Genomic DNA, 24,536 nt, shown 5'->3' on the forward strand with positions numbered 1-24,536 from the left:
GTTTTCTGTCTTAGATATGTATATCGTTTCTACGGGATGAAAAATTAATGCCAGTAATCTTCTTAGATTACTAAGAAAACAGTCTAAATTCACGCCAACTTGCTGCAAAATACTTGACAATTGGCAACACTGACTTCCTTACAACCGAAAACAATCACACATACTGACCACATTCAGTCCATGAACAGACAAGGCAGAAGACGCACCAACCCTCTAATGATGTAAAACAGTATATTGTAAATTAGGTAAATATTTTTGTAAATTTTCGTTACATCATACATATTCATTGTAATATAATTAACTGGTAATATAATTGTTAACACACTTTAAATATGTTCCACAGCCCTGAAGATGACCTAGTCCCTAGGTCGAAAGCTCGGCATAATAAAGTTTACAATGACTGAAACTGGCATTAATTTTTCATCCTATTGAAACTATGATTCAGTCACCAAAAATAATGAACAGTAATTGAGCTGTAAGAAGTTCCAAGGAAGAGGAAATCTAAGAGAAGAAGATCGCATCGAATCCGGGATCTCCGCGTGGGAATCTGGTATCTATCCACTAACTAATCTGTTTTCTCAATTATTATTGAAGAAAAATGTCCTGCAAGAAAAAATGGGAAATCAATTCAATAAAGTGGCTTTTCATCTGAAGGATTTTGATCTTCGCTGCCGGATCCAGAAAAGTACAGTTAAAACTTCCTTAGTATCCGTTTTTATTCTCAAATGCTCACCACAGAGAAAGAAAAAGAAAGAGAGGGGAAGAAAGAAATCGTGCGTATAATGGAAACTACTTTTTTTCACGTTCAAGTGAGCTCAGAATATTTTTTTTTCGATGAAATTGTTTCTAAAAATTTCATATATACATGTTCTGCAGTAAGAGTAAATGAGGGTGTTACCCAGGTAGTCAGTTAGTGCAGGCTTGCAGCTGTGCACACAGCACAGAGCGTTGTGCAGAGACGCGACCAGACCTTCTGCTCCCTGCATATTACTGTAGTTTCTAATAACAAATAACAGGAACTTGACAACCACATCTTCCTGATGAGCACTGATACAGGAGACTGACTTCTTGTAGAAGATCAGAATAGCCAGGCACTCTAGATAGGTGCCAATGTAATTCCTTTTTTCCGCACTGCAACAAACAAAACTAATAATATATTTTTTTTGGAAAATAAGTCAGCTAAAAGGTAACATTACCTCTTAGTTTTTTTGGTAGAAATCCAAAAAGGCGACAAACACGATCCAGAAAATTATAGAGGAAAATCTCTTATAAATACAATTTGCAAACTGTTTACTGGGATATTGACTAAAAGGATTCATGATTGGGCAGAAACAAGTAACATTCTTCCGGCAGAGCAAGCTAGATACAGGAGAAGTCGTAATTGTTTGGGTCATTTATTCACAATCAATTCATTAATAAGTATTCAATCTAGATTTAAAAAAGTTATTATTTAGCAATGTTTTTGGACTTTAAAAGAGCATTTGATTGCATTAATATGAAAAATTATGGAATAAATCATTAAGTGGAATTAAGTGGAAAGCTAATAAGAATAATACAAAATCTGAACGATAAGGCTTGCCTTTATTTGAAAATCGATAATTAATTTACTGATGACTTAGAGGTAACGCAAGGTGTCTTAAAATGAATTTGCTGAATGCCTTCGTCAGTGTTATGAGAAGCTCTTACAAAGAGAAAATCTAACGGCTACTACTGAAAGGTTTTTTCCCCTATTATCCGATTAAACAAACATCCCCTAGTGCCATCTAAATGATCAAAAAAATTCTGCGATTTTTGTTTTTGAGTTATAGTTCTACTGAATTCATTTACACACACACCTCATTTTTTTTTTTAAATAAATAAATACCAAAAATATATATTTCCGGCGAGAATTTAAAATGAAAAATTTACAGGATGACTCCCCCTTGCGAGAGGAGAGAAAATGTAAATTTGTTTGTAACTGAAGAAAGATACGAGAAGATGCTTACCGGGTGCAGGCCCTAGTAAACTGGCAGGCCAGCGAGTAGAACACCTGGTCTTGATCAGGCAAGCGGTCAGAGTTGCCGTTAATTAGGTTCCTAAAGCACCTGACCAAATGCAGCGGAGGTCCGGCGTCTCTTGAATACAATGCGTCTATGCTCTGACAAAAACGCTGCAAAGGTTCACAAATCATTTACCATATACCTCAACAGAAAATATCAACATCTAGTACTCAAGAACAATACAACTTCCATTTTCAATGAGACATACTTGAAATTTTTACTGGATACTTCACTTGAATGTTTTTAATTAGAGCACTTACGGTACAAGACAATAGTACTTTGCACAGTATGAAGGAGCTCTCCCATAATGATATTTTTTATCCTACGCCTGCCTCAGGAACAGATAATAAATAGTTATCAATCTTTACTCTTTTGTTAAAGATATATTATCGTCGCCTCAAGAACAAGGCATTCCTTAAGATGTGGAGAAGCTAACATAATATGTCTCCCATATTATGTCTCCCAGATGGCATAACGGGTATACGTACTACGACTATTTTATGAAAGTGCTTTTGGAGTTTGAAGTAGTTTCTCATGGCGATTACAAGCGAACTCTAGTCTATATACCTAGAACGCTTTCCGTTTGGCATGTTGTATATAACATACGAGGGTCGTTTGAAAAGTCCGTGCAAAAATAAAAACTACTTAATTTTTTGGGGTAAACCTTTTTTATTTTTCAACATAGTCTCCTTTTAGGCTTATACACTTCGTCCAACGCTGCTCTAGTTTGTTGATCCCTTCCGAATAATAGGATTTGTCCAAGTCTGAAAAATAGCCATTCGTTTCTGCAATCACCTCCTCGTTTGAATAAAATCTTTTTCCCGCCAGCCATTTCTTCATATTGGGGAACAAATAGTAGTCCAAGGGAGCCAAGTCTGGAGAATAGGGGGGGATGTGAAACGAGTTGGAACCCTATTTCCATTAATTTTGCGACCACAACTGCTGAGGTGTAAGCTGGTGCGTTGTCGTGATTGAAAAGGACTTTTTTGTGGGCCAATCGTGGGCGTTTTTCTTGCAGCTCGGTTTTCAAACGGTCCAATAACGATGAATAATATGCACCTGTAATAGTTTTACCCTTTTCCAGATAGTCGATGAGGATTATTCCTTGCGAATCCCAAAAGAAAGTCGCCATAATCTTTCCGGCCGAAGGAACGGTCTTCGCCTATTTTGGCGCAGATTCCCCCTTGGTAACCCATTGTTTAGATTGTTCTTTGGTCTCAGGAGTGTAGTGATGTATCCATGTTTCATCCACAGTGACGAAACGACGCTTGAAGTCCTGCGGATTCTTCTGGAACAGCTGCAAACCGTCCTTGCAACACTTCACACGATTTCGTTTTTGGTCAAGCGTGAGCAATCGCGGCACCCATCTTGCGGATAGCTTTGTCATGTCCAAATGTTGATGCAAAATATTATGTACCCGTTCATTCGAGATGCCCACAGCACTAGCAATCTCACGCACCTTCACTCTTCTGTCATCCATCACCATATCATGGATTTTATCAATGATTTCTGGAGTAGTAACCTCAACAGGGCGTCCAGAACGTTCAGCGTCACTTGTGCCCATATGGCCACTCCGAAAATTTTGAAACCACTTATAAACTGTTCTAATCGAAGCTGCAGAGTCACCATAATGTTTATCAAGCTTCTCTTTAGTCTCCTGAGGCGTTTTGCCTTTCATAAAGTAGTGTTTAATCAACACACGAAATTCTTTTTCGTCCATTTTTTGAAAATCACTCGACTTCCTCGATTCAAACGAATGCCAAACACAAAGAAATAGACCGATCTGGCTGAAACGTGGTGTGTGTTCTTCCAAGAGATGCTACTAACTAAACATAACCTCGATACGCGCCAGTACTGCTATCTCTCTGACTTTGCACGGACTTTTCAAACGACCCTCGTATATGTATATACAATACAGGGTGTTCATTTAAGACGGCTCAAATGCATTTCATGCTTAAACGGGTAATCTGAGCAAAAAATGGTATGGGAAAAATTTGTTCCCCGACACCTCTAGTTTCAGAATATATGACTTGATTTTAGATTCCTGCCAGCGTACGCGGCTGACGCGCGATCCATTGTCCCATGGAACTCATTGTCCCATCCAGTGGCCACCTCGATCTCTGGACTTAACCCCAATGGATTATTTTTTGTGTACAGTGACCTTAATCCCGTGGCTTCAGTCGATGATCTGAAATGTCGACTAACTCTACCTGCCTAGATCTTGACTTTGCCACCATAAGTGCTGCTACAAGCAGAGCGTGGGAGTCCAGAGTTTTGGCTTGCCTATCCGTTGAGTATGCCCAGTTTGAACAGATTCTTTAAAAAAAAATAAAGTAATTTTGACAATATACTGAAATTTGTTTTTTCATATTTTAAATTACCATAACTTTTGAAAAACCTAACCGATTTAAAAAAAAAAATATTTTTTGTTTTTTTAGGAGTTCAAATGTTATAAAAATATGCAAAAAAAATATAACGTTCCATTTGAAAAACAAAAGTTGGATGCTGTATCTCGAGATTCAGGGGTTAAAAAAAATGGGTCAATCACAAAAAATAAACTAGACTAAAAAAAAATAAATACGTATTTTTTATTTTTTCGAAATTTCCCGCCGTTAAAAACTCTGGTCACCCTGTATATATATCTCCTTAACTAAAACTTACAGTTTAAAAAGTTAAGTACAGTGACTCCCATTAATATTGGGACAGTACATACAGAAGTTAAAAATTGACGAAAATTAAAAGTGGCACTCATTTATTCAAATTTTTATAAATTTATTTCATTTTATAATTACTATTACTTAAATAAAAACTATTTAAATAAGTACATAAAAATGTTTTGGTAGATTAAAAAAAATATATATAATAATAAGTGCAAATTCTACCTCTCATAAGTATTGGGACACTATTATAACCAACATACATCAATGATTTTGTTTATTTTATTTATTTATTTTTATTTCTTAAATAAAAATCATCGGTTTAAGTTCATTCTTCGATTAAAGTAATTGTTATTTTATGAAGTAGTCAAAAGTTTATTATTATAAACTTTTGAAATTAGGTAATAATTATTACCTATTATTATAGGTAATAATTATCTGGCTTTATCGCAAATAATATAGTTTTCTTCAATTACATTCTCAATCTAGGTGTTCTTCCCACAATGTTGTATATATGTAATATAAAGTAAATAAGATATGCATATATTTAGGACAGCTAATTATTCCAGTATTTTACTATAAGTAAAATTAGGGGGACTAAATTAAATTACAATAGAGAAATCTCCTTAACAAAAACTTACAGTTTAAAATGTTAAGTATAAGGGTTGATTAAACGCCAAAAGGTACACAAATCAGCGAGTACCCAACATTTCATTAATACTTCATTAATAGTCAAGTAATTCTACTGCATTAATTTTCATTAATAAGTTATTTTTTAGAATTTATTAGATGTCACAGACCCTTATGCTGGCCATTTTCGTCTACAAAATATATGTTCAAGTAGCACTGTAGATTGACTGTAATATCTAGTTATTTATAATAATCAAACTATTAATTACAGGTTAAAAAGAAAAAAAAATATGAGGCTAAAAAATTCAAAACTTTTTTTTATAAAAAACTTACATTAATGATTTTATTTTATTTATTTATTTTTATTTTTAAATAAAAATCGTCGGTTTAAGTTCATTCCTCGATTAAAGTAATTGTTATTGTATGAAGTAGTCAAACGTTTATAATAATAGGTAATAATTATCTGGCTTTATCGCAAATAATATAGTTTTCTTCAATTACATTCTCCATCTAGGTGTTCTTCCCACAATGTTGTATATATGTAATATAAAGTAAATAAGATATGCATATTTTTAGGACAGCTAATTATTCCAGGATTTTACTATAAGTAAAATTAGGGGGACTAAATTAAATTACAATTGAGAAATGAATAATTGTTGTTGAATAATCTACTTGTTATTATCTGTTTATTATTTGTGCTCACGAATATTTCGGTAAGACGAATTCAAGACAGTAGCCTACTCTAACTTTGTCTTTTTCTACTTTAACATGCATTGCATGTACGTATACAGGGTGTCCCAAGCTATATGGATAACTACTTTTTCTCGGAAACTAAGATAGCTAGAAAAAAACTAAAAAATACGTGTTCCCTTAGTTTTTTGTTAGGAATCCAAATTTAATTTGTAAATTTTTTTTCTGTGCATTCAGAAGCGAGATACAGGCACCAACTTTATTTTTTCAAATGGGAAGGTGCGGTTTTTATTTCAGAAATAGATTCCTCTATTTTTTTAAAGAAAAATTTACTTGAACGGCTTTTTTCTGTGAGCGATATTTTACAAGTTATGAATGAAAACATGATTCTTATAAGAAATGCCAAAAAGATAATATTATAACGGTTTTTTGATAGAATAAGAAGAAAAGTACTATTTTATTATAAATTTTACTCCTCATTAATATTACAGATCATATTCGAAATGGCCTCCACCATTACAGATGCATAGACATGCTCTTTCCTGCCAATTGCCCCTTACTGCCAAAGAAATAGATTCGGCTTTAACCGAGTTACAGGCATCTATTATTCTTCGCTTTAGCTCATCTACAGATGCCAACCCAGCTTGATTCTGATGCACCTACATTTAGAAATGCTTCTAGGTAAGCAGAAATAAGGAAAGAAAGAAAAAACTTATGAATAATCACCTTGTTTTTCAGGTATCCCTAAAGGAAATAGTCCATAGGTGTCAAATCCGGTGAACGAGGTGGCCACTGAATCGCCCCCCGAGTTGATATAACACGCCAATCAAATAGCTTGTCGAGATATCTCTTTACATGCCTGATGGTGTTATATCGACACGGGGGATATTCAGTGGCCACCTCGTTCACCGGATTTGATACCTATGGACTATTTCCTTTGAGGATACCTGAAAAACAAGGTGATTATTCAAAACTTTTTTCTTTCTTTCCTTATTTCTGCTTACCTAGAAGCATTTCTAAATCTAGGTGCATCAGAATCAAGCCGGGTTGGCATCTGTAGATGAACTAAAGCAGTGAATAATAGATGCCCGTAACTCGGTTAAAGCCGAATCTATTTCTTTGGCAGTAAGGGAAAATTGGCAGGAAAGAGCATGTCTATGCATCTGTAATGGTGGAGGCCAGTTCGAGCATGTTCTATAATATTAATGAGGAGTAAAATTTGTAATAAAATAGTACTTTTCTTCTTATTCTATCAAAAAACCGTTATAATATTATCATTTTGACATTTCTTATAAGAATCATGTTTTCATTCATAACTTCTGAAATATCGCTCACAGAAAAAAACCGTCCAAGTAAATTTTTCTTTAAAAAAATAGAGGAATCTATTTCTGAAATAAAAACCGCACCTTCCCATTTGAAAAAATGAAGTTGGTGCCTGTATCTCGCTTCTGGAAGCACCGAAAAAAATTTACAAATTAAATTTGGATTCCTAACAAAAAACTAAGGGATCACGTATTTTTTAGTTTTTTTCTAGCTATCTTAGTTTCCGAGAAAAACTCGTTATCCATATAGCTTGGGACACCCTGTATATGTGATTTATCATAATTATAACAAAAAAATATTATAAATGAAGTGGCCAGCATAAGGGTCTGTGACATCTAATAAATTCTAAAAAATAACTTATTAATGAAATTTAATGCAGTAGAATTACTTGACTATTAATGAAGTATTAATGAAATGTTGGGTACTCGCTGATTTGTGTACCTTTTGGCGTTTAATCAACCCTTATACTCAACATTTTAAACTGTAAGTTTTTGTTAAGGAGATTTTTGTACCTTTTGGATAGATTTTCCTTTTTGTCTATTTTACAAAGTTACATATCTTCTTTACATTTTTTTTTTAAATTTGGAATAAGCAATTCTATTATTATAATCTGATAAGGTGTTAAGTCGGAACCGTAACTACCACTGGAGAGATCTTTTTATAGAATGATTATAGTTGCGTTCCCCCAAACCATCCTCAATAACAATTTTTTTGAAAAAGCGTTTTGAATAACATAGGAAGGTATTTGTACGTAAATAGCAAAATTAAACTGCGATTTCAGTACTTCCTTTTAGGAGGAGTAAGAAAAATAAACTACGATTGCAGTACTTCTCCCTAAAAGGCAAAGGGGAAAGATTTTTTAATCGAACGACAATTCATTGATTTAAATCGGTTCACTCATTGATAATTTAAACGATTGCAGTACTTCCTCTTAGTAGGTGTAAGAGCAAGATGGCACTTCACAGCCACGTAGAGGAGCTTTAACCACTTATTCGAGCTGAATTTTATCAAAATCGACTAAGCGTTATAGAAATATTGGTAATAATAGTTTTAGAAAGGGCCTTATTTGGGTGGGGCAAACTCCCCTCCTTATGAGGCACGGCGTCGAGACTTTTAAAGTGCAAATCTGTACAAAATTTCGATTCGAATGACCCTTCATTCATGAAAATCGGTTCACGTGTCGATAATTTGCAACGATTGCTATACCTCCCCTTAACAAGTGTAAGAGCTGATCGCCGCTTTAATGTTACGTAGGGGAGCCCTAACCCTATCATCCTACCAAATTTTATCAAAATCGGGCCAAGATTTACAGAGTAAATTCACCAAAGGAGGGTTTGCCCTATAATTTAAAGAAAATTTGGGAATTTTATCTTTTATAGAACAAGATAAAAAAATTGTCAAAGTTGGGTGTTTTTCAACGTTACGCTTTTTCGTGCACTTTTTGTCGATCAACCCTTATACAACTGTCCTACCGGACAGTTTTAATTTATAGTTTGTCCAAGGTTCTGCCCAAATATTTATACAATTTGTAAATATATACCTTAAACATATATTCAATATGAAATTAATAATTAAATTAGTTTATATAAATCAAGCCACGTATAACATGTCGCGCAAAAATACAAATACAACGATTGAACAAAGAAAAATTGTAATTTCTTTGCACATGGACAAAAAAAAGTGTTAGAGAGACAGAAAAACTGATCGGACCTAAAACATCTACTGCGTGGAACATCATTCAGCGTTACCAAAAAGAAAAAGAATTGTTTCAACCCCACAAAAAAGCCGTCCTTAGCTGCTCTCTGAGAGAGAGCAGCGTTATATTTTAAAAGAATTAGAAAAGATCACCGACTTAGTGCTCCAAAACTTCAATGTGAAATTTTTGACATGTTCAGAGAGCAAAAAAAGGAACAGAAACTGTTCGGAGAGTGCTCAGGAAACTCGACTATCATGGTAGAGTAACCTGGAAGAATCCTTTTGTCAGTAAGATAAATCGTATTAAGAGAGTGAAATATGCCGAAAAATATTTTAATGTAAAAAGTGACTTTTGGAATGATATACTCTAGCAATGAAACAAAATTTAATGTTTTTCAGTCAGGTGGAAGGGTTATGGTCTGGAGGAAAGCGAATGCTGAACTCGAAAAGAAGAATTTACAGCCAACATTAAAGGGTTTTAAAGCTGCACCACCGGGCGGAGGTGAGTTAGTTATGGTTTGGGGCTGGATGTCCGCATCAGGATTTGGAGAATTAGTGTTTATTGATGGAGAGAGAGACAAAATGGTTTATAGTAATATATTAAAAAATAATTTGAAAAATGTGCCAAAAAATTGGGTATTTTAGGGTCTTTTAAATTCTACCAAGATAACGACCCCAAACATACGTTAGTGACTGTTATATAATTGGCCAAAAGTATTCCAAACCTCTCCGCAGTCACCGGATCTTAATCCCATTGAAGATTTATGGCAATATTTAGCTAGAGCTTTAAGTAAACGAGTAATATCTAACAAAAATGAATTAAAACGATGTTTCCTGGAAGAATGGGAAAAAAATACCACCTGAATTAACCAAAAACTTGTTTCACCTATGTCTGATCGTTTGAGGGCTGTTGTAAGTTAAAAAGCAATTATTAAATTATTGCCAACCAAATATTAAGTAGTATGAGATTTTAATATTGAACATTTAAACTCTAGCACTTCTGGTGTCCCAATATTTTTGAGAGCTTTATTTTACAGTTTTTCAAAAAGTGCTACCTAACAGTTTGGAATTTCATTGATTTATACTTATATATAATTTCTACAGATGTTGCTAATGTTATTAAAAAAAAAAAATCCAAACTTTTGTATGTTGTTTTCATTTTCCTTTTAAAACATTTTGTAACAGGTGTCCCAACATTAATGGGAGTCACTGTATAAGGGTTGATTAAACGCCAAAAGGTGCACAAATCAGCAAGTACCCAACATTTCATTCATACTTCTAGTATAATATTTTTAATGGTCGCTTTAATGGTACGTAGGGGAGCCCTAACCCTTTCATGCTGCCAATTTTTATCAAAATCGAGCTAAAATTTACGGAGTAATTAGTTATAATAATTTTGGAGGGAGCCTTACATATAGGGGGCTAACTCCTCTCCCATTCGATGTACAGCGTCGAGACCCCCAAAAGTAACATCTACATGAAATTCTGAATCGAATGACACATCATTCATGAAAATCGGTTCGCACGTTCTGTATAGGCTCTACGTTGTTTACAAAAAAGGTAATAACAACAAGAACATTTTCTGAAAATACCGTTTTTGCTCATTTTCAGCAACTTTTTTCCCGGAATCTATTTTATCTGGATTGTTGCGAAAAAATTACTGTTAAAAAGGATGATTCACCCTAAACTTTAAAAAAAAATTGGGAATTACATCTATTATAGAAAAAGAGAAAAAATTGTCAAAACTGGGAGTTTTTCTACGTTACGCTTTTTCGTGCAGTTTTTGACGATCAACCTTTATACAACTGTCCTACCGTCCAGTTTTAATATTTTTTTTTTTTGTGTCAATACAATAAGTCATTTCAACCGTCTTCAGTAAAGGATTTGAATTTTAATATTCTTTCTAACGCAGCAACAGCTCATAATCTGGCACCCTCTGATTACAATCTCTTCTGCTCCATGGCCTACATTTTTATCTGATATAAAACTTACCGGAAGGAGCAGATGAAAACAGCTTATTTGGAGCTTTGACTATAAAGATACCTGATGGAAGGGCACAGAAGCTTGTTCGTTGATGAGTTCAAGTTATATCCTATATTTCCAGTTTTAGGCTGAAGAGGTGTATAAAAACTCCTTTTTAATAGTTAAGTAAAAACCACTGCAAAGTGTGTGGGAACCAAACAATAAACAAGGGACAGAAAATAGCATGCACAGAAGCTCCAGCAATATAAAATTACCTGCAAGTGTGTAGCATTTGTGTGCTGAGAGGCCGCATGATAAAAGGCTGCAGAAACTTCTCTCACACTTTTACTTTCTTTTAAGAATACATCACTACACTCTGTGATGTTGATGCTGAACATGTTATGCCACTCTTCGAAATCTGACGTCATAAAGCTGACTAAGTGCGCGAGATGCCGTTGAAGTAACTTTAATGCCACTGTAATCGAATAATTAATCATTGTTACACTTGCAAAATTTAACTCTTGTATTCTTTTTGATATAAAAACGAACGATTATGATGATCTATTAAATCTTCAAAAATGTATTTTCGCCGGAAATACAGACCCGCAGATTCGTTCACAACCTTCATATCTAGAACACGCTTTCCTGCTTAATATTTATTTAGATGTAAATACAAGAGTAAGAACAGTAAATCCAATCAACTGATATGAAGTTAAATGCAAAACTTGGTAGCACAATTGATGGATTTATTAAAGGAAAAAAAAAAAAAAGAATGATGAATAAGGTTCTGTTACATCTCATAAATTCTAAAAAATATTAATTCACATTAATGCAGTAAAATTACTTAAATGATATCAAAGAAGTATTAATAAAATGATGGGTAATTGCTGACGAAATCTTGTACAGATTTGCATTTTAGAAACCTTGACGTTGTGCCTCTTCAGGAGGGGAGTCGGCCCCACGCAGGTAAGGCTCTCTCTAAAACTATTATTACTAATATTTCTCAAAAGCTTAGTCCGATTTTGATAAAATTAAGCACGAAGAAATGGTTAAAGCTTTCCTACGTGACTTTAAAGCGCCATCATGCTCTTTCACCTAATAAGAGGAAGTGCTGCAATCGTTCAAATTATCGACACGTGAACCTATCTACGTCAATGAAATGTCATTTGGTGCGAAATGTTATGTGGATATAGTTTTTGTGGTTATCGACATCTACAACATTAGAAACGGAGTTTGCCCCGCTTAAAAATCAATAACCTTCGTTGGATTTTGATAAAATTTGGCGGAAAATAGTGTTTCGACTCTTACTACGTTACATTAAAATGCCATCATATTTTTACAGCTACTAAAGAGAAGTATTGCAATTGTGCCTATTTGAAGTATAATTTCTCTTTCCTTTTAGGGAGAAGTGATGCAATGGCAGTTTAATTTTTCTACTACTTTTTATTTCTTAAAAGAAATGAGATATAGAAGGATAAATTTTGGAGGTTTTCAGATAAATCAAATTTCAAACCTTTACATCTCAAATCCTACTGTTCAGACTTCAATGAATGCTTTACCGAATTGTAGAGAAAAATTAGCTCAATCACTGATATAAGTGTCTATGTATTAGTGATAATAGTTAATGACACCTGGAAGGATAAAGTTTGGAGGTTTTCAAATACTTCAAATTTCAAAGCTCTATATCTCCGTTCGTGTTGCTCAGAATTCAATGATCTCTTTACCAAATTGTAGAGATTCATGAAAATCTGTTCACGCGTCGATAATTTGAAACGATTGCTATACTTCCTCTTAACTGGTGTATGAACAGATCGTCGCTTTAATGGTACGTAGGGGAGCCCTAACCCTTTCATGCTGCCAATTTTTATCAAAATCGAGCTAAAATTTACAGAGTTATTAGTAATAATAATTTTGGAGGGTGCCTCACATACATGAGGCTAACTTCTCTCCAATTCGATTTACAGCGTCGAGACCCCCAAAAGTAACATCTACATGAAATTCTGAATCGAATGACACATCATCATTCATGAAAATCGGTTCGCACGTTCTGTATAGGCTCTACGTTGTTTACAAAAAAGGTAATGACAACAAGAACATTTTCTGAAAATGCCGTTTTTGCTCATTTTCAGCAACTTTTTTCCCGGAATCTATTTTATCTGGATTGTTGCGAAAAAATTACTGTTAAAAAGGATGATTCACCCTATACTTTAAAAAAAAAAATTGGGAATTACATCTATTATAGAAAAAGAGAAAAAATTGTCAAAACTGGGAGTTTTTCTACGTTACGCTTTTTCGTGCAGTTTTTGACGATCAACCTTTATACAACTGTCCTACCGTCCAGTTTTAATTTAGCAAGAAGAAGCGGTTAAAGCTTCCCTACGTGACTCTTAAGTGCCCTCATGCTCTTACACCTACTTAGAGGAAGTACTGCAATCATTCAAATTATCGACTTACAAACTAATTTTAATGAATGAATTGTCTTTCAATTTGAAATTTTAGATACGGTGGATACGGCTTTTGGGGGTCTCGTTGGTATATACTTAGGAGAGGAGTTTGCCCCACTTAAATAAAGCCCCCTTTCAAACGGTTATTAATAATAACTCTGTAAATCTTCGCCCGTCTTTGACCAATTTAAGCAAGAAGAATTTAGAATGCGTGATATTTAAGTGCCATCCTACTCTTCCACCTACTAAGCGGAAGTATTTGCGACCATTCGGTATTCGCATTTTAAATTTTCTTTGCCCGTTTACGGTGAAAAACTATAATTGCACATCATTTTCCCCTCTTTAGAAGTTATAGTTTGTTTTCTTGTTTTCTCTTACATCCTTAAGAGGAAGTAGTGTTATCAAAATTTATCTTACTGCACTTATTGAAAGGTGGTAACTGCAATTTTCTTTCTATTATCTCTGTTAATGGGTTGTAATTATTCATCACTTGATTCCTATCATTTCTCCACTCTCCATCTTCTTCCCACCAACTTGTTGCCATTCCCCCATAACTAGTGTCAGTTTTTTTCATCCTAGATCTTCCAACATATTATTCCCGATACCCGTATATTTAAAAAATCATTGGATATGTAATTTTTATCCAATCAAGGAACAAAAAGAAAAATCTATCCAAAAGGTACAAAAATCTTCATAACAAAAACTTAAAACAGTTTAAAAAGTTAAGCGTAAGGTTAGATTAAACGCCAAAAGGTACACAAATCAGCAAGTTCCCATCATTGCATTAATACTTTATTGAGATCATTTAAGCAATTTTACTGCATTAATTTACATAATTATTTTTTAGAATTTATTAGATGTCACAGACCCTTATGCTAGTCAGTGCATTTATAATAATTTTTTTTTTTATAATGAAAAAATGTATATTATATCTTCATAATTGAATAGGCACTTTATTTTAACTCTATTCCAAATTATTCTTCTAATTTATCTTTATTCTGGCCCTTTATTCTGGGAAATCACGTACCTATGCACGTTAAAGTATAAAAAGACGAATAAAATTCCAAATCGAATGACACCTCATTCATGAAAATCGGTTTGCTCGTTTAGGCGCTACGTTGTTTACAAAAAAGGTAACAACAACAAGAACAATTTTTGAAAATGCCGTTTTTGCTCATTTTCAGCAACTTTTTCCTCGAAATCTATCAGATCAAAGTTGTTGGAAAAAAAAAACACAATTATAAAGGAGGATTTGCCCTACATTATAAAGAAAATTTGGGAATTTTATCCTTTATAAGAAGGGGAAAAAAATGTCAAAGTTGGGTGTTTTTCAACGTTATGCTTTTTCTTGCACTTTTGGACGATCAACTCTTATAGAACTGTCCTACCGGATAGTTTTAGTAACTGTGTAAATCTTCGCTCGATTTTGTTAAAATTTGGCAAGAAGAAGTGTTTGAAGTGCATGACATCTAATAATTTATTATAATATTAATGAAAATTTTCGTAAAATTTCTAAGTGAAATCATCAATTGTTATTAAATTTGAATAAAACTCAAACTTTGTCTTACGTTTATAAATGTCTGAAATTACGAGCTGAAGTATGAATGATGTCGGATACTTGCTGATTTGTGTACCTTATATCATTTAATCACCCTTATGCTTAACTTTTAAATTGTAAGTTAATGTTAAAAAGTAATGTAGTTTTGGATGAGTCCTTATGTAAATGGTGCTAACTCTTCTTCCATAGAAATTGCAGTGTCAAAGCCCCCAAAAGGTACTCTACATGAAATTCCAAATCGAATAACATTCATGAAAATGGGTTCACGTTACGTTGTTTGCTAAAAAGGAAACAAAGACAAAACAATTTTTAAAAATGCTGACTTTGCCCATTTTTGGCAGTTTTTCAAGAAATATATTTAATATGCGTCGCAGCAAAAACATTACAGTTATTAACGTGGACATGCCATTTATTTTGAGCAAAATTAAGAATTTTAACTTTTATAGGTAAAAAGGAAAACATTGTAAAAGTTCAACCCTTATACAACTGTTCTGCCAGATAGGTTTAATTACGCTTAAACAAAATTTCCCCAGAACACAAGTGCAATCCAGGAACGTAAAGACGACATTACCCTGGTTGATATTTGCAAAATAGCTAAGTAGCTCGTAGTAAACATTCTTCATTGGCGCACACAGTGTGACCATATTTACTTTGGAACAGAAGAGCTGCTTTCTTGCACAACTAAAAAGATAAAACTGTACTTACCGCAGTAAGATAGTTTTGTGGCATGATCTGACAGAAGCACTGACTTGAGAATATTGTAGACTTGCAGATATGGGAAAAGATCTGAGTGCAGTGTGCAAAAATTACTCACTGCTTCCAAGAATCCGTGGCTCGCTTGAGCATGGGCAGGTTCACAAAGCTGAAAGAAATACTCCATAAAAGGCATATAGAGCAGTGAGATTTAAGACAGACAACACAGAGTTCACAATACCTGTTTGCTATCTCTCAATAGAACATTTCTAATTTCACTAAAACGGTCGACTCTTATGTTGCCTAAGTGTTCACCAAGTGCTCCAAGCAGTTTGTAGTAAATACTTTTCACTGGAAAAATAATAATAATAATAATAATAATAATACCATTAAGATAAAATGAGGGTAAGTGCTCGAGTTCATTCGTAGGGGCATCAGAAATCTGTTTGTTCGCTTTTCCCAAGTATATTTCATTTCTAATTACAACCATTCCCCCCACAGAGAGCATTGGATTAGCCTTTTGTTTAGGAATCTTGGTGCCCTTGCGGGCATCTTAGCCAAAATACTGACACCTAAACATTCATACAATATGTACTCTTGTAAATAGTTCATATTAGTAAATAGTATACAGGGTGTAGACGGAGGAGTGGTCGAAACTTCGGGAAGTGATTCAGCAGCTCAAATGCAAAAAAAAAAATTAATAAAAAATTTTTTTTTTCTAATCTCGGTGTAGTTATTTCCGTAAAAAAAAAATTAATAAGCTACTCGGTGAGAAGTGTGAAACGTATTTATTTACTTTTTAAGCGTAGATACAAAGGTACAAATTACCGTATATAAGTATTTGTACATTATGGTTGATAAATAAAATTCCTTTTCCGCTATTAATGAAATTTCACTTGCAATTAAATAGAGTTCTGATGAAAAATGAAGATAAGGTTGCATTAAAAACGTCTATCGATAAAATAAATGAGAAATTCGAAAAGGTTTTATTGGAATCACAGCATCTGAAAGACGAATGTTTCAAATTTATAAGAAACTAAAAAACTTAATAAAACAGTTCCACACTACGATCGTCTAAAACAAGAAAAAATAATTTAATAATTTTGAATACGTGGAAGGAGAAGATGAAGAAAATTACAATTATTAGAAACTAAAGTGTTACGGTTGATCGGATCGAAAATGAAAACAGGATTATCAAGTAAAGATAATGCTCAAGTTAAAAAATTAGGTAAAAACTGCAATAATATTCGCGTTCTAATATCATTTGTTTCATATAAAACCAAAATCGCTGTACTAAAAGCAGGGAGAAAGCCATCGGGATTAAAACTGTCCGGTAGGACAGTTGTATAAGGGTTGATCCTCAAAAACTGCTCGAAAAAGCGTAACGTTGAAAAACACCAACTTTGACAATTTTTTTCTCTTTTTCTATAAAAGATAAAATTCCCAAATTTTCTTTAAAATATTGGGAAAATCCTCCTTTATAACTGTAATTTTTTTGCAACCGCCCAGATCTAATAGATTTCGAGAAAAAAGTTGCCTAAAATGAGCAAAAACGGCATTTTCAGAAATTGTTGTTGCTGTTGTTACCTTTTTTGTAAACTGCGTAGCGCATAAACGCATGAACCGATTTTCATGAATGAGGTGTCATTCGATTCGGAATTTTAGGTAGATGTGCCTTTTGGGGGTCTCGTCGCTGTACATCGAATGGGAGAGGAGTTAGCCCCCTTTATGTAAGGCCCCCTCCAAAATTATTATTACTAATTACTCTGTAAATCTTGGCCCGATTTTGATAAAATTTGGTAGGATGATAGGGTTAGGACTCCCCAACGTAACATTAAAGCGGAGATCTGCTCTTACACTAGTTAAGGGGAAGTATAGCAATCCTTTCAAATTATCGACACGTGAACCGATTTTCATGAATGAAGTGTCATTCGAATCGAAATTTTGTACAGATTTGCACTTTCTGCAAAACTCTCCTCACAAGGAGGGGAGTTTGCCCCACCCAAGTAAGGCCCTTTCTAAAACTATTATTACCAATATTTCTATCTCCTTAACAAAAACTTACAGTTTAAAATGTTAAGTATCAGGGTTGATTGAACGCCAAAAGGTACATAAATCAGCGAGTACCCAATATTTCATTCATGCTTAGTTGGTATAATTTAAGTAATTTTGCTGCATTAACTTTCATTCATATTTTTTAAAATTTATTAGATGTCACAGACCCTTATGCTGGCCATTTTCATCTACAAAATATTTGTTCAAGTAGCACTGTAGATTGACTTTAATATCTATTAATCTATAATAATAAACTATTAATTACAGGTTAAAAAGAAAAACGTTATAAAAAATAAAAAAAATTATGAAGCTAAAAAATTCAAAAACTTTTTTTAAAAAATGCTTACCCCAACATACATCGATTTTATTTTATTTATTTATTTTTAATAAAATTCGTCGGTTTAAGTTCATTCTTCGATTAAAATGATTGTTACTTTACGTAGTAGTCAAGAGTTAATAATAATAGGTAATTAATCTGGCTTTAGCGCAAATAATATAGTTTACTTCAATTACATTCTCCATCTAAGTTTTCTTCCCACAATGTTGTATATGTGTAATATAAAATGAATAAGATATGTATATTTTTGGGACAGCTAATTATTCCAGTATTTTACTATAAATAAAATTAGGGGGACTAAATTAAATTACAATTGAGAAATGAATAATTATTGTTGAATAATCTACTTGTTATTAACTGTGTGTTATTTGTGCTCACGAATATTTCGGCAAGACTAATTCAAGACTGAAATATTGTTTTAAATCCAAAAATATTGATTCAAATTTAAACAGTAGCCGACTCTTAGTCTTTTTCTACTTTAACATGCATGTACATATATGTGACTACTCAAAATAAAGGGCATATTAAAGATAAATCAGAAGAATAATTTGGAATAGAGTTAAAATAAAGTACTTATTTAATAACGAAGATATACTATATTATACATTTTATCAAAATTATAACAAAAAAAATATAATGAATAAACTGGCCATCTTAAGGGTCTGTGATATCTAATAAATTTTAAAAAAATATGAATGAAAGTTAATGCAACAAAATTACTTAAATTATACCAACTAAGCATGAATGAAATATTGGGTACTCGCTGATTTATGTACCTCTTGGCGTTCAATCAACCCTTATGCTTAACATTTTAAACTGTAAGTTTTTGTTAAGGAGATTTTTGTACCTTTTGGATAGATTTTCCTTTTTATCTATTTTGCAGTTACATATCTGCTTTACAGATTTTTTTAAAATTTGGAATAAGCAATTCTATCATTATAACCTGATAAGGTGTTAAAACGGAACCGTAACTACCACTGGAGAGATCTTTTTAAAGAACGATTATAGTTCCCATCTTCAACAACATTTTTTTTTTAGAAAGCGTTTTGAATAAAATTGGAAGTTATTTGTACGTAAAAAGCAAAATTAAAATGCGATTTCAGTACTTCCTTTTAAGAGAAGTAAGAAAAATAAACTGCGATTACAGTACTTCCCCCTAATAGGCAAAGAAGCAAAGATTTTGTATCGAACGACAATTCATTAATAGGTACACCCATTGATAATTTTAACGATTGCAGTACTTCCTCTTAGTAAGTGTAAGAGCATGATGGCACTTCACAGCCATGTAGAGGAGCTTTAATCATTCTTCGTGCTAAATTTTATCAAAATCGGACTAAGCGTTATAGTAGAAATATTGGTAATAATAGTTTTAGAAAGGGCCTTACTTGGGTGGGGCAAACTCCCATCCTTATGAGGAGAGTTTTGCAGAAAGTGCAAATCTGTGAAAAATTTCGATTCGAATGACACTTCATTCATGAAAATCGGTTGACATGTCGATAATTTGAAACGATTGCTGTACTTCCCCTTAACTAGTGTAAGAGCAGATCGCCGCTTTAATGTTATGTAGGAGAGCCCTAACTCTATCATCCTACCAAATTTTATCAAAATCGGGCCAAGATTTACAGAGTAATTAGTAATAATAATTTTGGAGGGGGCCTTACATTAAGGGGGCTAACTCCTCTCTCATTCGATGTACAGCGTCGAGACCCCCAAAAGGCACATCTACATAAAATTTCGAATCGAATGACACCTCATTCATGAAAATCGGTTCACGCGTTTAGGCGCTACGCAGTTTACAAAAAGGTAACAACAACAACTACAACAACAACAACAACAACAACAACAACAACAAGAACAAGAACAACAACAATTTCTGAAAATGCCGTTTTTGCTCATTTTCGGCAACTTTTTTCTCGAAACCTATTAGATCTGGGTTGTTGCAAAAAAATTACGGGCGTAAAGGAGGATTTGCCCTATATTTTGAAGAAAATTTGGGAATTTTATCTTTCATAGAAAAAGAGAAAAAAATTGTCAAAGTTGGGTGTTTTTCAACGTTACGCTTTTTCGTGCATTTTTTGACTTACAGTTTAAAATGTTAAGTATAAGGGTTGATTAAACGCCAAAAGGTACACAAATCAGCAAGTATCCATCATTTCATTTACACTTCATTGACATTATTTAAGTAATTTTACTGCATTAACTTTTCCTTCACATTTTTAGAATTTATTAGATGTCACAGACCCTTATGCTGGCCAGTTTATTCATAATATTTTTTTGTTATAATAATGATAAATTGAGTTATGAATTATTCTGAGTAGTCACAAACACATGCATGTTAAAGTAGAAAAAGACAAAGTCAGAGTCGGCCACTGTTTAAATTTGAAACACTGAGGATTGAAAACAATATTTCAGTCTTGAATTCGTCTTACCGAAATATTCGTGAGCACAAATAACACACAGTTGATAACAAGTAGATTATTCAACAATAATTATTCATTTCTCAATTGTAATTTAATTTAGTCTCCCTAATTTTTTCTTATAGTAAAATACTGGAATAATTAGCTGTCCTAAAAATATTCGTGAGCACAAATAACACAGTTAATAACAAGTACATTATTCAACCACAATTATTCATTTCTCAATAGTAATTTAATTTAGCCCCTAATTTTACTTATAGTAAAATACTGGAATAATTAGCTTTCCTAAAAGTATGCATATCTTATTTATTTTATATTACATACATACAACATTGTGGGAAGAACACCTAGATTGAGAATGTAACTGAAGAAAACTATATTATTTGCGTTAAAGCCAGATAATGATTACCTATTATTATAAACGTTTGACTACTTCGTAAAATAACAATTACTTTAATTGAAGAATGAACTTAAACCGACGATTTTTATTTAAAAATAAAAATAAAAAAAATGAAATCATTGATGTATGTTGGTGTAAACATTTTTTTTAAAAAGTTTTTGAACTTTTTAGCCTCATAATATTTTTTATTTTTTATACCGTTTTCTTTTTAACCTGTAATTAATAGTTTGATTATTATAGATTAATAGATATTAAAGTCAATCTACAGTAATATTTGAACAAATATTTTGTAGATGAATATGGCCAGCACAAGGGTCTGTGACATCTAATAAATTCTAAAAAATGTGAAGGAAAAGTTAATGCAGTAAAATTACTTAAATTATATCAAGTAAGCATGAATGAAATGTTGGGTACTAGCTGATTTGTGTACCTTTTGGCGTTTAATCAACCCTTATACTTAACATTTTAAACTGTAAGTTTTTGTTAAGGAGTATGATATAAAAATTGCTCAAGCTTTTACTCCCGAAATTAGAAATGAAGTGAGAACTGATTCTACTTCTGAGAAAAGCTAGAGATAGGGGATTCCGTGCGTTTATTAAATATAATAAACTGATAGTCTCAGATTAACTATTTACTTTGGAAGAAAAGGCCCAATTTTCAAACACATCTGATAAAGATAATGGATACGAAGATATAGAAGCAAAAAAGGAAGAAGTAATTAGAGGGAAAAAACACACAAGATCGAAACGGATCAAACGCACAAGTGGGTCAAAGGAGAGTAGAAAATAATTAGAGTGGCTGCAAACACCGGTTGCTTCTCTTTCTAGAAGAGAACCGAAAGGGAAAATTAACCGAATCCATCTCAAGCTTAGTACTCTAGAAATAGCTTTCAACAGGATTTTAGTGTGCGGGCAATGGCTGGTCTACAAAGGATAAGGGAGTAAAAAGAATTAAATAGAAGAACTATTTATCTATTTTCTAGTGGAATATTTCCTTTTTTAATGTTTTATTCAATTTAGAATTAGAAGAGATAAATGGTTTATGCGAGAATGATTTTTTTGTTTTTAAATGAGATCTGGATAGTAAACAACATTAATAAAATACCTTATTTTTTTAAACGATTATAATTACGTGTCAAGTAGTACAACTAAAGATAAATCGGGAAGAGCTAGTGGAGGGATCGCTGTTTAAAAAATAAAATACAAAAATTTATAAATCTAATATTTGGTTATTAGTTTTACTCGATGTGTATAGGGTGAAAAATGATTATAGGAGTTAATTATTGGAGCCCATTCGCTGACATACATTTCTGTTAAATGACAAGTGTTAAATGATAATTTGTTAACGTTGTTAGAAAATATTGATAAAGATGCGGTGTATGTCATTGGGGGGCTTGTAACTCAATATTTGGTGATAAAGATTATTTACAGCAATATACATTTATGGAAACGTTGTTGGCCTAGATAATCTTTAGATATTATTTTAAATAGCAGGGGAAAAGTTATAGTAAGCTATGAATTCACTGAGTATGACTGTAAGTTTCGGGAACGGAGTCTTGATGAGTATCTTTGATGGATATGAAATAAGAGAATTTCGTTGCTCACTTTCATAGACCTTGCAATTTTAATATTTTACTGTAGAATCCAATTCACTCAAAAAATAAAAATAAATTTGAGCAATAAACATGGTAATAATGTTATAATATACGTATAATAATAAAGAAGTACAAGAACAATTTTTGAATATGCCGTTTTTGCCCATTTGTGCCATCGTTTTTTCTCAAAAACTATTAATCTTCGTTATTGCAAAAAAAAAAAAAAAAAATACAGTTATAAAAGAGGATTTGCCCTACATTAAAAAGAAAATTTGGGAATTTTATCTCTTCTAGATAACGAGAAAAAAATTGTTTAAGTTAGGTGTTTTTCCACGTTACTCTTTTTCGAGCACTTTTTGACGACCAAATCTTATTTGTACGTTACATCGTAGGAGATGTAGGTGTTTTCAGTATCTGACAGGATTAAAAGGCTGATCTAAACAAAAACAACCAGTTTCCTCTAATCTGTAGAAAGCTTCCGACCTTGTTTCCACTCTTGTTCTTCGTAGTTACTTTTCATAGGAACTTGCTCGAAATTCACGCTGCATAATAATCACAGTTTTATATTCCTAAAAACTATTAAGATCAGAACCTTACCGGTCATATCCACATTCTGTATTTTTTCCAATAGCACACTCATTACTGAAGACCAATCTAAATTATAGAACTCCTTAGACAAAATTATATGGTTCAATATCTCCGCTCCAACGAAATTTAGCTTTAACTTGGAGGATTTCATAAACATAACACTTACAGTCTGTAAAATAATAATAAAACTATTTTCTACCTCCGTACTTAATCCATTTAAAATCTACTGCATTTTAGATAAAACTCACCAATATGTGTCCTGCATATTTTAAAAAACATTTTGTAAAGTGGGCAACCTGGTAACTCAAACATTTAGCTAACTTAACGGTACACTTGTGGCTTGAAGTGTCATTTAAGCAAAAACTTAGACAATGCAAACCTCCAGAGCTGGTATCACAGAGTAATGCTATTTTAGATTCTGAAACCATTAAGACATAATTAAGACAATCCACTTTACAATAATGCGTGACTAAGTAATGAACGTTACCATTTTCCTGTGATGTTGCCTTCTTTCTATAAATGTAGTTGAGCTCTTTGATGATACGGTGGCAATCGTTACAATCTTGAGTTAGTAAAGTAATTTTTAACTCGTCAAATAATTTTTTAAGTTTGCTCATGATTTCACTTAAATGTCTTACAAAAAGGTTCAAACAAGCCAAACAGCCTAAGATTTGAAATGTGCAACCTTAAGCACTGTTACAATGAAACTAATTACCAAGTTTCATTGCAGGTCCAAAATATTATTCCTCATTCGTTATTTAATAATAATATTTTTTACAGGATGTTTACTTGCTTTTACCCTAATAATGCACCCCGAAGCTGTTTCTATCCAGAGTTCACAGCCAGCACCTTAAGGCTTGGGGAAATGGGGAATTGGCGCGCTTTCTGTGGCCCTGCGCTATAAAGTTCTTTATGTCATTAATTTAATTTTAGAAAATATATTTTTACTTTAGCCTACAATAAATTAGTCAAAATATAAGTAAGCTTTAGAAAATAAAATTTGCAAAAATCTTCACAAATTTAAATTATACAGGGTATATCAGTAAGTAAAGTCCATAGGCCTACTGTGTAGTAGTGATGGGCTATTTGAGCGGACTCGTTCCATTGGAACGAGTCCGATGGTGGAACGAGTTGATTCAAATCCCTATTTTTAAAAAAAGTGATTCCGCCCCGCCCCAAAAAATTTAGGCAAATAAAAATGAAAATGAGGCAGCAGAAGGTTTGGAACGATTAAACATAAGAACAAATGTCACGCAATTTATTATATTATTATATCATTAAATGTTAGCTTTCCCAGTTAATAACAAAACTATATTTCTTTAACACACATTACCAATTAGGTAATACTAAATTTTGGCTCAGTGTTACTTTGACTGTCTCACGGTCATGTACACGGTTAAACTTACCCAATGAAGATAAGAATAAGAGTGTCCAGCGCTATGTTAAAGATTAAG

At 32.9% G+C, this 24,536-nt stretch overlaps 1 protein-coding gene across 10 annotated transcripts in view; it reads right to left on the reverse strand.

Annotated features, from left to right (window-relative positions):
- The window catches only part of LOC141459222 (DNA-dependent protein kinase catalytic subunit-like), a 123,651-nt gene extending 99,615 nt beyond the window's left edge, over positions 1-24,036 (reverse strand). For 2 of the 10 annotated variants that reach the window (XM_074138032.1, XM_074138030.1), the window contains exons 1-8: positions 23,570-23,948; positions 23,331-23,500; positions 23,092-23,251; positions 15,933-16,042; positions 15,704-15,860; positions 11,272-11,471; positions 1,986-2,149; positions 899-1,131 (exon numbers count right to left, since the gene is read on the reverse strand). In XM_074138032.1, the coding sequence (XP_073994133.1) occupies positions 899-1,131; positions 1,986-2,149; positions 11,272-11,471; positions 15,704-15,860; positions 15,933-16,042; positions 23,092-23,251; positions 23,331-23,500; positions 23,570-23,699 (1,324 nt within the window). In that variant the 5' untranslated portion in view covers positions 23,700-23,948. Of the gene's footprint in view, positions 1-898; positions 1,132-1,985; positions 2,150-11,271; positions 11,472-15,703; positions 15,861-15,932; positions 16,043-23,091; positions 23,252-23,330; positions 23,501-23,569 lie in introns of those variants that run through there. The other 8 variants (XR_012461424.1, XR_012461425.1, XM_074138031.1 and 5 more) reach the window with 8 other exon arrangements.
- Positions 24,037-24,536: the final 500 nt, after the last annotated feature.

The sequence above is a fragment of the Rhodnius prolixus genome, unplaced genomic scaffold (assembly GCF_049639745.1).
Source record: "Rhodnius prolixus isolate KJV_2025 unplaced genomic scaffold, Rpr scaffold_11, whole genome shotgun sequence".
Classification (NCBI taxonomy): Eukaryota; Metazoa; Arthropoda; class Insecta; order Hemiptera; family Reduviidae; genus Rhodnius; species Rhodnius prolixus.